We start from the raw sequence: 16,063 nt of genomic DNA, 5'->3' as shown, positions 1-16,063 counted from the left end.
AAAAATAAAAAAACAACAAAAACAAACAAACAAAAGGGTAAGTGCAGAAAAAATTAATGAGTGAGTAAATAAAGTAACAACCTGATATTTAATAAATAAATAAATAAACGCAGCATCATCTACAGGGGATCAGCCTGTCAACAGGAGCACAAAACAAGAGACCAACAGCGTGGGGCAGGCACTGTCTCATGTTGGAGGACCAGCTCGGAGAAGGCTGCTGAGCAATGTCACCGACGTCACTGACTGGTGCCCAGAGAAACGGAGCTGTCTGGGGACGCGGGTTTTGCTGGGGGGGGTTTCACATCCACTAAGGGCCACATGCTCTAGGATTCTGTTGCTATGAAACGTCCCAAATAGACAAGTCCATTGCTCCCAAGATGCTGAGACAGAAGTCACAGTGCACATGGACCAGCGGTCCCCAGGCCCTGGCCTGACAGACATGCTGGGGGTGGGTAGAGCAATTTCAAAGCCCCCATCTGTGCTCAGAGCTATCTCTGGACAGTGCTGGTGGTGTCTGGACCTGCCCACTGGCATGCTCTGGAGCCAGGCCTAGCCTTGCCCACAGGGAGAATCACACACAGGGCTGAGAGCCGCCCCTCTCCATCACACCCCCAACAGTGGCCCGTGTGGTCCCATGCTTCTAATGACAGCTCTGTTCACACCTGCATGCTGTGCTGGAGGACAGACGTGCACTGGGCTTCTCCCAGCGGCCTGGGGCCAAGTGCTGATGCCTGAACGTCACCACCTGCTCTACATTGTGGGAAGTCCGACACTGGGGCTGCCACAGAACTCGGGGCGAAGGGCCACTCCAGTGTCTAGAAAGGGGGGTGGTGGTGGTCATCCTGTGGCAGTTTCCATCTTCCACCTGGGAGACCCGGTGCAATGCCTGCTCAGTTCCCCTCAAGCCTCAGGGAGGCTTGCTTTGATGCTGACTGGGTGTCAGCAGAGCTGCAGGCTAAGACTAGGAAGAAAGGTCTGGCGATCTGAAATCTAGGCCATGAAAACGCTGGCTCACAATGGCCCTTTCATAACAGAGCCTGTGTAGGGCCAGGCACCATTTCCTTCAGCTGTGCTCGGGGGTCCCCTGAGTTAGGGGTCTCTAAGGGTCAGGAAACGGGGTGGGCTAGGGGCCGAGAGTACGGGAACAAGATGCCGCTCATTATTGCCGGGTGCCCCACCCTGTAGCCATCGCTTGCAGCAGAACCTACTGAGCCTCAAGGCCCTGTTGCCACCAGATCCGGTCACCCGGTACTCGTTCGCTCACTCAAGGTCCCCGACAGTGTCAGGAGTGCACGCCATGGTAGTAGAGCCTGGTGCGCAACTTGGGCGCAGGGAGAAGGCAGCGCCAGACACAGGCCAAGGCTGCCCCGAGGGAGGCTTCCTGCCCCGCAGCTAGCACATCTGCCTGAAGACGTTGCCAGGGGCGGCTGATGGAGTGCAGGCAGCCTGAAGGAGAGTGCACCCAGACATCATTCAGGGCGGGGGAAGGAGCCTGCCAGCTGAGCTGCGACCTCGTCTCCCTTCCCCCAGCTCTGATGGGGGCGGTGTGGAATGTTCCGGGCTTGGAGCCGGAGCCCAGGCTGGCAGTACCGAGCCTCTCCCCACGGCCTTGGGCACCAACCCTGTGTGCTGGTGCACAGGTGCAACTGGACCTACTGCCTCCCGGGTCCCAACACCCTTCCCCCACTGCCCCAGGGATAGCTCCCTGTTGCGGTGACTAAGAGGGGCTGTGGAGGTACCAGAACCAGACAGCTGGCTCCCAGGCCTGCTGTCCCCACCGGTGACCCAGCCCGACTTTCTCCGTCTGCAAAGTAAATACAGTCAGAAGTTGGCCTGTTGTTGCTTCTAATGGAAGGCTGGGCCGAGGACTTGGGCTTCTGAAGCACAGAAGGAGCGCCCCCGTGGCCATGGCAAACCACTCTGAGGACCTGGGAAGAGGGTGCTCAGGCCTTGACTGAGGGGACAGACTGTGAAGGGGCTGGGGCAGCTTGGTGTGTGGTGTCCATATACAGGGGGGCCGGGGGCCCCTGAGGGTGGCAGGGGCAGTAAGGGGCCAAGGAGCACAGATGCTGGAATCCAAAGGCCCTGGGGCCTGCGAGCCCGGGCACCTGCTCACCTTCAGGGTCAGGTGCTCTCTCACCTGTGGAGTGGGGCCTCAGGACAAGATGCAGCCAAGAGCTTTATGTGTTGTCTGGAAATGACCTCGCCAGAGCTGGCATCTGCTCTGAGGCCATCATTAGAGGGGAGTAGGGCCCACAGCCGAGAGAGTCCTGGACAGCTTCCCCATACCCCTCTGCAAGCCGAGCCCCTGGCCTGCTCCGCAGGCCTGCCAGCCACCTTGGCTCAGGTCCCCCACGTCCGCTCCTCCTGGCTCCTCTTCCTGCCAGCAGCGTCTTCTGGGCGTGGTGCCCACAGAGGGGCAGCCTGTGGCTTCCAGAGCCTGGCACTGCACACCAAATGTTTTCCACTCTGCGTTTTCTGTGCTTCGAGGACACACATTTAGAGCTTGGCACGGAGGGCAGTGACTAAGTTCTCCTCTCGGGGAAATCAATAGCTTGTCCTTTTGTAATTACTGAAGGTCTAGTGCAGAGAGGGCTCCGGGGTGAGAGGGCGCTTCCTGAGAGCGGAGTACAGCGCTGGCTCAGCAGGAACCCTGCGTGCAGCACGTTCTTGAGAGCACGTGGGGGTGGGGTGGGGTGTTACCACAGAGGAAGAGGGCCTAGACCATAATGAGGGCAGGCAGCCTGGGTGGATAAATGCCCCTCTGCCAGGCGATGGTGTCTCCAGCATCCGGGACCTGCGGCGAGGACCCACTCTGAGGCAGAGCCAGGCTGAGTGGTGGCAGCATCTCCCTGACGCTGACCTTGGGTTGCTGCTATTGCTAGATGCCAACTCACAAGTACCTCACGTCCGACAGAACGAAGCACTGCCATGCCACGTTCGCACCCACTGTGTCCATCCATCTTTTCCGGCTGCCCTCTTTTTCGCAGTCCCTCTGCTTTACCAAGCATGGGTTCATTAACTCTGCTGCACAGCCTATTGACACAGGGTGAACACTGGTGGCCTGGCCTCCACCCCAAAGCAGCTGGAACTTGCAAATGACCATACCATTGCTAAGCCACAAACATCCTCACCAGGGGGAGCCTCCAGCAACTGACCAGGGTATAGCCTTGAAGGACCTAGGCAGAGGGGGCAGCAGAGGGCAGAGGACCCCTTTTCCATAGGCACCGTCCCACGGCTGGGCCTCGCTGCTTGGGTCACTGCACTGACGGCCAGGCGGGACTGCTACACCAGTCACTGACAGTGAAGGATTGGTCACAGCAGCAGTCTGCCGAGGACCCACCGGGGGCCTGGCCTAGGTCAGAAGTGGGGTGTGTGTGTGTGCATGGGCACGCATGTGCTAGTGCCTTGTGGGAATGAGGACTCTGACCTTCATGTGCTCACTGTCCCCCAGAGTCCGTCCCAGCTTCAGCACTGACCTGGGACCCAGCAGAGGCCCAGCAGGCATATGTCCAATGAACATCAAACAAATGACATCAAAACAAGAAAGCCTGTTTTAATTCCACACTGGGTGGTCTCGGTGTTGAAATATCCAGAATTGGTGGGTACACTCAGTGAGCTCACATCCGAAGACCACCTGTCCTCAGCCACCTCCAGAGGGATTATCCGGAGGTGGGGGTGGGGGTGGGGGGTGGTGTGGGGGGTGTGTGTGGAAGGGAGGGCTCAGGGCCCGGGCTGTCTTACTCATCCGCACTCACAGACACTCCACAAGAGGCTGGAGAACCTCCCCTCCTGCTGCAATGCAGCCCACTGCTCTGGACGCCAGTGGGCGTCCTCTGGAAGCATGGAAGAAAGGTCTGGTGAGCTGCTTCCAGAAGCAGCTCCTGAAAAGGCTAAGAAGCCCAGCTCTTCGCTGACACACGTGGGGCTGCCAGGAGCCAGAGCCAACTGGATGGCAAGTGGCCATCGGATTTAGGGCCCACTTGCACCTGGCTGGGCCCTAAGTCAAGGCACATGCTGGGTGCTGGTTGGAGGGTCTTTGCTCAAGTAAGAGTCTGGTCTCCAGGCAGAGCGAGTGAGAGCCCAGCGAGTAGGGCCGGGGCATCCTGAGTACTCATGCCCTAGTTTCAAGGCACGTGGGGCTCAGGGCCCACCGAAGCCCCGAGGACGAACTGATGCAGGCATCATGCGCTGGCAGCCCCTCCCCCCAAAGACGCTGGGCCAGACCCATCTGAAGGGAGGAAAGGAGCATGGCACACATCAAGAAGCTTCATGAATAATCCAGGTTGTGACTCACTCCTGTGGGCTGCCAGCAAGCTGGGGGTGGGGACCAGCTGCCTTATGGGTGGCCAAGCCCTTCCAGGAACAAACCGTGGTGCCGCTGTGCCCCAGTAACATCTGCACGTCTTAGCCCCCAGCTATCACAGGGCACCCCAGAAACTTCACTTCAGCCAGACAGAGGGAAAGGATGGCCATGGTCATGACTAGAAGGCCTGGGGGTGTCCATGTGGACCGATGGAGCAGCCATGAAGCGCCCCCTCCCAGGGAGGCCCTCACTAACTTTCCAAGTCCTCTCAGGGCCTTCAGGCCTTCCGGGACATCCAGGGGGTCTCTCTGGGCCTCGCTGCCATCTCTGGAGACCCCGAGGCCCCAGCCTGTGCAAGGGCCCTGCGTGGAGACCTCGTTTTCCCACACTGGGGTAGGGAGTGTGCAGTCACACTTTCAGTCACACCCTCCGTCCCTGTCCTGGCCTGGCTGAGGCATCAGGCCTCTGTACCTGTGAACCCCTCTGGACAGATTACCAAGGATTCACACCGACCACATCTGTGGCAAGTCCTGGTGGAGAAGTTCACTATCACTGACTGAGAGACAGACAGAGCCAAGGGCTGACTGTGGACCACGGATTGCTTGTGTGTAATCAAGTTGAAGCTGAAGAAAACCAAAGCAAGTTCGCTGGAGTCAGAGTACAGCCTTGAATACCCGAGTGCGGTGACTTACTCTGCTGCAAGTCACGAGGTTTTCAGCATCTGACAATGTTCTACTGCTATTGATAAGGTTTTCTGTGGCTATTTCTTAATTCCTCGGGCCTGTACACGGATCAAGAGGCAGTTATGCGACCAGAACGAGGAACTGCAGCATGGTTTAAAGGCAAGAAAGGTGTACACCAGGGTTGTATCCTCTCACCCACCCAAGAGGCTGGACTATATGGAGAATGTGGCTTCAGGGTTGGAGGAAGACTCATGTTAACGACCTTAGAAATGCAGATGGCACAGGCTGGCTTGCTTGCTGAAAAGGAGGACTTGAAACACTGGCTGATGAAGATCAAAAACGCAGCCTCAGTATTGATTTCAACTCAACGCAAAGAAGACCCAAATCCTCACACGCAGACCAAGAGGTCACATTGTGATCAATGGAGAGAAGACTGGAGTCATCCAAACTTTTGTCTTGCTTGGGTCCACAATCAATGTTCAAGGAGCAGTAGTCGAATGACGCAGTGCGTTGGTACACCTGCTGAACACGACCTCTCGAGTTTTGAAAAGTAACGATGTTACTTTGAGGACTAAGGAGTGGCTGCCGCAAGCCCAGGTGTTTTCGATGGCCTCATCTGCATGTGAGAGGTGGACACTGACCAGGGAAGAACAAAGAAGGAGTGCATGTGAATCCCGGTGCTGGTGAAGAGCACTGGAAGGGCCCTGGGCTGTCCCGGAAGAAGTGCGGCCAGAGGGCTCCCGCGAGGCCAGGATGGGGAGACTTGTACTGTGGACGTGTCCTCAGGAGAGGATGTCCTGCTTGGGCAAGGGAAGAAAGGGAAGGCCCTCTGAGACGAACTGACACAGTGGCTACAACAATGGTTCAAACCTAAGAGCGATCGAGAGGACGGCACAGGCGGACCCGAGGGCACCTAACAACAGCCACAGTCTCTGTGTTCCTGCCTACTGACTGGGTGGAACTAACTCCGTGCCGTTGAGTCAAAGGATTCTGATTCGTAGTGACTTTATAAGACAAGGGGGACTGACCTTTGGGGTGGGACCCTGTGATGGTTGGGTTAGGTGTCAACTTGGCCCAGTATTGTGGGTCTGTCCTCCACGGTGTGATCACATGCACTTACCTCTACTGTTAATGACGCAGGATTAGGGTGGGACATACTCAGATTATCACCCTTGCTTGAGTCACATTATCTTACGAGAGGAAAAAGGAGAGAGAAGCGAGCCAAGAGAGGGAACCTGACCACCTCCCAGAAGAACTGATGGGAGCAGAGCAAGTCCTGTGGACCCGGGGCCCCTGAGCTGGGAACCTTTCAGGCCCAAGAGACAGAGATCTGCAACAGCAGACACAGCAAGGTGGTGAGACACAGTGGTGGAAGAAGGGTGGCAGCAGATGCAGTTAAACCAAGAGATCCTCAGGAGAACAGGAGGGCTTCGCAGCTCAAGAAATGAGAGAGCTGAGTGCCTTCAGATGGAGGTTCACTGGTGGAGTGGGGTGCCTCTGGGCACTTATTAGTGAGCCTGAAAAACCTTGTGACATTTGCCCAAGTAGGCCCCCCAAGCAAGGTCCGGCTGCAGAAGGCAAGAAGAGTCTGACTTGATCAGAGAACTAACTGTGTCCTGAGTTGTTTCGGGTCCTGAATTACAACCTGTGATTTCCTAATAAGTCCCATAATCGTGAGTTTTGTGTGGGAGCTGAGTGGCGATTGCAATGGCTTACCAACCGCAGCAGAGAAGTGGAGACTGCAGTGCGAGGAGGGACCGATGTGTCAGAATGGGTGTGTCTGACCTCCTCCGCTTCATAGGCATCGTCGGCTTTGGGCTGGCAGTGATGATCCTCCCCTCTGCAAAGTCAGATGTGGTCTGACACTGCCGCCTTGCCGTTTTTATACAAAGACATCCTGCATGAACTTATAGACCATCTCAGGAACAGACTTGACGCACAGAATACTAATGACTGGAGACCAGAAGAGTTGTGGGAAGATGTCAAGGACGTCACACTTGAAGGGAAAGGTCACTAAAAGGGCAGGAAAGGAGTCTTTAAAATTTAGAAAGAAGGAGAAGATAAAAACAGATGTCAGCAGGAACTCTGATACTTGCTCGCGAGTGCAAAGTAGCGTGACTAGAAGACAGGATGAAGTAAAAGAGCTGAACAGACGATGTCAAAGGGTGATTTGAGAAGACAAAGATTATAACGAAATGTGCAAAGACCAGGAGTTAGAAAATCAAAAGGGAAGAACACACTCAAGCATGTCTCAAGCTGAAAGAACTGAAGAAAAACTTAAGCCTCAAGTTGTAAGATTGAAGGATTCTCTGGGCAAACTATTGAACAACACAAGGAACCATCAAAAGACGATGGAAGGAATATGAGGAGGTACTGGAAACAAACAAACAAACAAAAACGGATTTGCACTGGGAGGAGCACAGCTTTCATAGCAGTATGCATTTTTCCTGCTACGTGAGCATCAATCGAGCAAGAGCAACTCACTCTGAGATAGTGCGCCCAGTGGCATCGCCTGGGAAGGTTCTCCTTGGTCACAGTGAATTTTTTCATAAAAGCACTTTCATTTGAACCTCGTTTTTCGTGATGTCTGATTTAAGAGAACAGGATGCAGCTGTGAAATTTTGTTTCCTGCTCGGCAAAAATGCCGCAGAAACTTTGTGATGTTGAACACAGCTTACAAGGTCAACACTATGGGAAAAACTCAAGTGTATGAGTGGTTTTTTTGTTTCAAAAAAGGTGAAATGTTGATTGATGACAAACCTCATTCTGGATGTCTGTCAAGTTCCCAAATGGATGAAAATGCTCACTCATAGTGCATTTGGAGTTCATTCCACCAGGTCAGACTGTTAATCAAGCTTTCTATTTAGAGGTTCTGAAAAGTTTGCATCACTGTGTGTGACAAAAAAGGCCTGATTTTGGCAGATGGGGGGGACTGGTTTTGCCACCCTGCCAATGTACCTGCTCATGCAGCCATCTCCGCGCACCAGTTTTTGGCAAGAAACAGCATTCTTCTCTCGCCTCGTGCACCTTACTCACCTGACCTTGCTCCATGTGACTTCTTTTTGTTTCCACGAATGAAGAGGGACATGAAAGAACAGTGATTTGAAGACGGAGAAGAGGTGAAGGAAAAAAAGTAAGGGAGGTGCTATCAGGCTCCCAAACAGATGAGTTGGAAAAAATGTTTCCAAGAATAGAATTGCATTTGACAAATGTATTAAGTGTAATGGAGAGTACTTTGAAGGTGATAAGATTGTTTTGTAAAAAAAAAAAAAAAAAAAATTTAAATACATAGCTTTGAAAAAAAATCCTGTTTGGGGGGGTACACCTCCCCAGTACATAGTCACTGCATCAAAAAGCACTGGTCAACATTCAACTACTTCCAGAGGTTGCGTGTGATAAAGATCTGATCATACTGAATGAGGACTTCTGGGCTGCACCCAAAGGAAGGCATTAAAGAAAACAAGATTCCAGGAACGGGCAGAACCATATTGAAATAGTTAAACAAATTGATGCAGTGCTGAAAGAACCCACTTAGTCTATGCCAATAAATCTGGAAGACAGCTACCTGGCCAACTCACTAGGAGAGATCCATATGCATGCCCACTCCAAATCAAAGCAATCAAAGGGAATGCGGAAATTACTGAACATCAATATTACGTTAGCAAAAGTTTGCTAAAGATAACTCCAAAGCTAATGCAGCTATATATTGACAAGACACTGCCAGAAGTCCAAGCCAAATTCAGTCAAGAATATGGAACAAAGGATACCACTGCTGATGGCAGCTGGATCTTGGTTGAATGCAGAAAATACCAGCGAGATGCATACCTGTGTTTTATGCACTATGTGAAGGCATTCAACTTTGGGGATTGTATCAAAGTATGGACAACATTATGAAGAATGAGCGATTCAGGACACTTAATTGTGCTCATGTGGAACCTTCCATAGACCAAGAGCCAGTTGTTGGAACTGTTCCGCTCTAGTGGTTGCTTTGTGGCTCAAAATTGGAAAAGCTCTGAAGCCGGCGGTATCCTTTCCCCTTACACAATCCATATGCTGAGAAAAATAGCCTGAGCCACTGGACTCAGGAGACAATGGCATCGGGATGGGAGGAAGCCTTGTTAACAAGCTGCATTATGGATATGACACCATCATGCTTCGTGAAACTACAGACAACTTGAAGTTTTCATGAATGAAGATCCAAGACTACATCCTTAAGTATGGATCACACTTGGACGTGGGGAAAACAGAAATCTCCACAGCTGGACCAATGAAGCGCATCATGATAAATGAAGGGGGAAACGAACATGGTCAAAGACTGTATTCTGCTTAGAACAAGCAGCATCCAAGGGAAGAGTCATCAAGTCAAATGATGGACCACTTTGGACGGCTACAAGTTTGAAGAAGCAAAGATGTCACTGTGATGACTGGGCGTGCCTGAGCCACGCCGTGGCTCTTCCCCATAGCCTCCTCTGCATGGGAAAGCCGGACCAGGCAAAAGGAAGACAGAAGGACCTGTGCCTTCCAGCTGGAGTGTTGGCAAAGAATAATGTCCACACTGGGGGCTGCCAGGGGAATGAACGAATCCGTTTTAGAAGAAACACAAGGAGAATGCTTCTTAGAAGCAAAGATGGTGAGACTGTCTTGCTTTCTTTGCACAGAAGAGCAATAGCTAGAAAAGACACCCTGTTCCCTCGAGTGGAGGCTTCGTGGGAATGAGGAAGAGCTCACTGAGATGCGCGAGCTGCGGCCAGGAGACAAACATACCCAAGACCACAGAGCTGGTGCCAAGCTGGGCAGTATTGCTCTCGGTGGCAGCCAACCCGACAGCACCCGAAGGGAGCTGTTCTTGGTGGTCCTCCTCTGGCTGGGAGCCGGTCACCACTCTAACAGGAGGGAGACATGGTTCCTCACTGTCTGTTTGATCTAGGAAAATTTTCCAGGTCATTTCTGGAGGCTGCTTGCACAGGCTCCGAATCCAGAGCTTCCTGCCACCCCGACTCTGTGGGTGCTCCTTAGCTGTGCAGTGCAAAGATGGATGGAATCAGGCCTCCACAAAGATACATCCCAGTCCTAACCCCACACCTGTGAACGTGGCCTTATTTGGAAGTGGATCCTTGCAAATGTTCAGTCTCTCGGTGTGCGTACGTTTGGGGGCTGGCTCTGTGAGTGGGAGGTGAGGTTGAGGAGACACAGCCTGGAGACCCTCCGTGGCCGGGAGGCTGGCTCTGTGGGCAGATGTCCTCAGTTTGGGTTTGGGGACTGTGAGAGATAGGTTTTGTGCCAACTTGTCTAGGCCAGGATCCTCTGTGGTTGGCAGTTAACACCTAGTCCTCTCAAGGATCTGAACTAACACAATGCAGCCAGCTTCCATAATGGGATAAGATTAGGTGGAATGCAACACCCTTACTCAGGCCACAGCCCTGACACAATGAAAAGGAAGTGTCCTAGGGGGTGTGGCCTCCTTCTAATATCAAGTCCCCTGGAAAAGCTTGCTGTGCTGTTCTCTAGATCCAGAGCTTGCATTTGGACCTGAGCCATCGGCTGCCATATTGTTTGGCGATCCTGGGAGTCATGGGAGGAGGGGGGAGCGGGGAGGGGGACTGCTATCTGACCTGCCGACCCTGGATTCATCTGTCTCTGTAGCCACCAGCCGGTGGTTTTCTGGCCCATCTTGGGTCTGTCAGTGCCTGAAGCTACACAAGTCAGGAGAAGCTTCCAGCCAAACATCTGACTCATGGACTTGGACTCACCTGCTTCCACATGAGCTTATGTGAGCTATTTCTTTGACATAAATTTCCTTCCATAATACGTAGGTAAATGTCTGGAGGGAGGCCAGGTGGCATACTGGTTGCGTGTTGGGCTGCCAACCTCAAGGTCAGCAGTTCAAAACCATCAGCCACTCCATAGATGAGGCCTTCTATTTCTATAAATAGTTATAGTCTTGGAACCCCCCCGGGGGTCTTTCTACCCTGTCTCCTAGTATTACGAGGAGTTGGAATCAACTCAACGGCGGTGAACTTTGGAGTTTATTTTGCTTATATATAGACCCCAGCCTCAGACAGGGAGCATTTGGAGGCTGGGAGAGGGCTCAGGCTCATTTTCCGTGCACCGCTTGCTCCGTGTCGGCCTCTTTGAGAAATGAGCCTGGCCACTGCAGGCTTCGTGCACTAGGACACCCCAGCCCCACATGATACTCACCAGGAAGCACTGTACACGGGCTGCATTCCGTGTCAGTTGCCCAAGGGAGCCTGGAGAAGAGCTGACAGTGGGGACGAGCAGCTGGTCACTGGGACCCAGGTGCTCCCCACTGTCCTCTCCCAGCTCAAGGAGGGCCTGGAGGCCAGGGTGCATATTGGGTGAGCAGACAGTCTATGACCAAATCCAGGGAGCACCCACAAGGTGGAGCAGCCCATCTAGCCCATCCCACACGGCTATTTTCATCAGCAGGGGCAGGCTGGGTGCCTCAGCGAAGAATCAAAGCCATTTTTAACAAGCAAGAGGAAGCGGTCTGGGTCCACAGGAGACTGACAGGCCACTACACCAGTCACTCTAGCCGGAGGCTTAGCCATCATTCACTTCCTCGAAAGGGGTCACTCTTCCCCACGACCATCTGCATGCAGGCCCTCCCAGCCACAGGCCTCCGTTGATAGCCCAGCGCCCTCTCATTTCCCGAAGGCCCTCTGCCCTCCTTGGGCAGAGTGCAGCCCTGGATATAAGCTGGTACACAGACTGCCTGGCGTAGGGACTGCTGCCCAGTTTTGTGCAAGCAGATCTGCCCCAGTGGGCACCTGACCACTCTCCCTGTTGGCCAGGACAGGGGAGGGGAGTTGGATTCAGCAGAACTCAACCAGGACCAACCCTCCACCTCCCAGGTCGCAGATCCCACCTTTTGCTGCTGGCTTATTTAAAACTTCATGTGTTCCACCAGCCACCCACCCCATTTTCGGCTTCCTTCTTCATGCCTCTCTCCCCACCCCTCATCCCCCACCGACAATCTAACATGCCAACTGTCTTCTTCCCCTGTCAGGAAGCCCTCTGTGTCATCAGCCCACTGTCCCCTACCTGCCACCAACTATCCCCAGCACCCTTGTACAGGTGAGGAAACTGAGGCCGAGAAGCATGTGCCCACAGTCACACACGGGGTCAGTTTGCCCAGGTCACCGGGATGGGGCAGCTGGAGTACTGGGGCCGTGGGGTGGGCCTTAGGGTCTTCTCAGGCCTGCTGCCAGCACTGGCGGCGTGGAGAAACCCTTGGCTGGGGGGAGCAGATGTGAGTCACTCAGTCAACTTTCAGTTCTAGAGCCACACTGTGCCAGACACTGAGCTGACACTAGATTCAGACGCTTCCAGACAAGACCACAGTGATGCAAAGGGGAAGACAGCCCTGTGGGGCCCTGGGGGAGGGAGGCCCTGGGACAGGGTGTGCCCGGTGCCTGAGGGGTGGGCAGAGGCCGGCCGGCTGGCTGTATCCCACACCCAGAGCACTGAGGACCCACGAACAGGTGACAGCTTAGGTGGGAGAGGGAGCAGATCGGACCTTGAGCTGAACTTGAGCCTTCGTTGGCAGTGTGGAATGGAGTACTTAGGCGGGGACCCAGCTAGGTGGGCCCGGTGGAGTGGAGAGGAGGGGGGTGCAGTGAAGTGGGACGAGGCGTCCACTTGGGAGGAAGCCGTGCTGGCCCTAGATTGGGGTGTGGGTGTGGGGGCAGGAAGAGACATGAGCAGCAGGTTCCCAGTCTCCCACCCACCCCGAGAGTGAGACACACGGAAGTGGGGGGGTTGTTTCTGGGGGAGGCAAGGATATGAGTTCACGCTGGGACAAGCTGTGCTGGAGATGCTGTGGAGACCGGCGGGAAGGCGAGCTGACAGAGTCTAACCAGGTGTCACCAGTGAGCTGACGCTGGTGGCCCCAGGATGGGCCCAGTCCCTGGTTGGTGGACACGGAGAAGGGCTGAAGTTGTCAGAGGGTGGAGGGCACACTGCACATTGCCGTAAGGCCCATGCTCTTGCTGGGGGTGCCTGGGAACGCCCAAGCCCTGAAGTGTGGGAAGAGGGTGAATGGGACACCCAGGACGGTGACATGGGTGAGGACAGAGGTCAGACCGAGCTCTGGGAGAGAAGCTGGGAAACCTGCTTTTGGAGCCAGGAAGGGCAGGCAGGGAAGGTTCCAGAAAAAGTGGTCTAAGAGCCTGAGAGCGGGCCAGAGACGTGGGAGACAGGCAGCGAAGGCCGAGGGCGGCAGGTCTGTCTGATGTGGGCGGACTGGTGGGAAGGCCAGCAGGCGCCGGAGGGGCAGGGGGCCGTGGCTCCCATAGAGGGGTGTGTGCCTGTGTGTGCGGGTGTGCACACGTGAGAAGAGAGGCCTGGAGCAAGGGCTCCACCAGCAGGTGGTTGGAGCAAGGACTGGGGGAGACAAACTGCGGGGTGAGGGCCTGCCTGGTTTTGGTGGGAGGTCCAGGAAGCTTTTCCCACAGCAGGAGGGGAGGCCTGAGCAAAGGCTAGTCCCTGGGCTAAGCACCCTGCACTGTCCATGGAGGGGAGGGAGCCCGCTCCATCCCCCTCTGCTCCCTTCCAGCCTCGTCCAACCCTCTTCTTTCTCCTCATGGCCCAGATTCTCCTGCCTGAGCCCTGCCCACAGAGCAGCACCAGGGAGCCCCTGGCCCTCCCAGCAGGGAGGAGTGTCCCCCACCTGGATGGGAGAGTGGAGGGGAAGCCGCAGGCCAGGGGCCAGGAGAGACAGCGAAGGCTCCTCTTTCCATATAAGGGGTTCATGGGAGCCCTCAGGGGGCCTGGGAGAGAGGCTGCCCCCCCAGAGGGACGAGGGACGGGTACAGGCTCCGAGGCCTCATGGAATGGCCCCTCGACGGAAAGGGTCAGGGGGTGTGAGTGGCCAGCCCAGCCAGTTGGGCGGCCATCCTTGGCTACAGCCAGAAGTCAGTGAGGCCTCACCCTGCCCCAGGAGGCTGTGCAGCCATCCTGCCAGGGCCTAAGTTAGGGGCAGAGACACTGGGCAAGGGCTTCTGGAAGTGGGGGTCAACACAAAAGTGTGGGGACCGCAGGCCCCTGAGATAGTCCTGCCACACCCTGCTGACTGAGCAGCCCTCAGAGGGGACTCTGGTCTCCTTTCAGGCCCCAGGGGCTCTTCTCCAGAAAGACCCATGTGCTGGTCAGGGAGAACTCAGGACAGGCCTTAGCCAGAGAAGGATCCTTCTAATCCCCAGCAAGCTCCAGGCCCCAGGACTGGCTGTGGGACTTTCCACCTGCTACTCGGTCTTGTGGGCTAACTAGGAGCAGGAAGTGAGCCAAGGGCCAGCTGGGGTCTTCGGGGGTCATGATGGGGTTGCACTGCCAGGGACTTTGGGAAACTTATTATAAAACCATCAGTGGTCTCCACTTAGGATGGACACTGCTCTCCATTCATTCATTCCGTCTTCCCCATCCCCTCCCCAGCTGGATGGGGGACCCAGCTCCAGGGTCTCTCCACCCCTCTCAGCCTCCTGCCCTGACTCCTCAGTCCTCCTTCACAATACAGCATAGACTAAGCCAGCACACAGGCCCCAGCCCGTGCCCAGCCCCCCCAAGTTCTGGAGCCCCTCCCCTGCCAACAGGCTTCCCAGCAGGCTCCTGAGCACAGGCAGGCACGCAGCGTGGGCCCCAACGTCACAGCAACCACCCCCGTGGGTTCCCTCGGGGACAGCTCTTTTGAGAAGGAGCCTCAAACCCTGAAGGGGACGAGAGAATGCACCCCTGAAGGATGCTGGGCAGTGGGCTGAGGCGGGTGGGCGTGAGTGTGTGCAGAGGGGGAGGTGACGGGGGAACCAGGGAGGTGAAGGAACCTGGGCCTGGGAGAAGCAGGGAAGTGGAGTTCGGTCCAGAGTCAGACCTGAGGGAGGAAGGGGCTGGGTGGGCGGGGGCAGGGTGGAGGTGAAGGGTTGGGAATTCAGGAATGGTCCTGGGAGGGTAGTCTTTCTACACCAGGGGTGGAGGGCCCAGGAGCTGAGAGAGGACTCCTTGAGGGCATGTGGATGCCACAATGCATTTATCAAAGTAGGAGAATGCAAAGCCCCGGCTCCCCTACCCCCACCCCCCCATCCCCTGCGGCCCCTGGAGTCCTCCACACCCAGGCTGGTGAGAGGGACGCAGCCCACGTCGCCAGAGCAGCAGCTGTTTGAAGGCTGTGTAGGGCTCCTGCTGTGGTGCTCCTGGGAGCCGGCGGGACACAAGCCCCATTCCTTCCACAGACACTGGGAAGCTGGTGTCTGGATGGCTGTCCTTAGTTCCTCCACAGACCCACCAGCTCCAAACTGCTGGAGAGGCTCAAGGAATGTGGCCTGGAGCCCAGGCGCCTGTGCAGGGGTCGTGGACCGCAGCAACACCCACCGCGCCACCGGCCTGCCCCACACTCTGCACGGGGTAGGGCTGGGCCTGGCTGCCCGAAGGAGGAAGGCCTCAGCCTAGACCCACAGACCCCAGGGAGGCACATGTCTCTTCCGGCGGCCAAGGCCAACAGAGGCCGCCCCTTGGCTCCTCACTAGGACCCCAACAGAAAGCACCTCTCTTTGGCCCTTGACTGACTCTGGCCAACCCCCAACAGCATGACCTTGTTCCCTCAGAAGTGTCTCGTGTCCTGCCACCCACAGGACTGGGGGTGGGGGAGGAGGCAGCAGATGAGGCATCCCTCCCTGTGAGCTCACTGGGTCCCAACTCTGATCTATAAGGGCCTGGACTTCAGGAAAAGCAGTACAGAATGGTCGCATGCCACCCCAGGCTCCCCGCCCTCCCAGGTTTCCCGAGAAGGTTGGCTGGACACTCACCACCAGCTGGGGCACAGGCAGCGACCTGCCCTCCTGGCTCAGGGAAACGTAGGTGAAGAAGGCACTGGCAGCCCGGTACCGTTGCTGAGAGTTGTCCACCACGGGGTCGGCGTCCACCAGGACCTCAATCTCCATGGACTTGTTGCTCGTGAAGGTCATGCGCCCAGAAATGGTGATGACACACCCTGCAGAGCACAGGGGACAGTGATGGTCACCGAGGCCCTGAGTCCCACAAGCAGACCCCTGAGGGGGGCAGGGGT

General features: G+C 55.6%; 1 protein-coding gene across 1 annotated transcript in view; it reads right to left on the bottom strand.

Moving 5' to 3' along the window:
* ACOT7 (acyl-CoA thioesterase 7) overlaps nucleotides 1-16,063 on the bottom strand; it is a 128,969-nt gene that overhangs the window by 9,695 nt on the left and 103,211 nt on the right. Inside the window, exon 7 of the mRNA XM_045299215.1 lies at nucleotides 15,804-15,988. Within this exon, the coding sequence (XP_045155150.1) occupies nucleotides 15,804-15,988 (185 nt within the window). The remainder of the gene's footprint in view (nucleotides 1-15,803; nucleotides 15,989-16,063) is intronic.

The sequence above is a fragment of the Echinops telfairi genome, unplaced genomic scaffold (assembly GCF_000313985.2).
Source record: "Echinops telfairi isolate 266 unplaced genomic scaffold, ASM31398v2 ScPeMD7_7457;HRSCAF=8495, whole genome shotgun sequence".
NCBI lineage: Eukaryota > Metazoa > Chordata > Mammalia > Afrosoricida > Tenrecidae > Echinops > Echinops telfairi.
The sequence above is the reverse complement of the archived record's forward strand: the minus strand, read 5'-3'. Positions and strand labels throughout refer to the sequence as shown.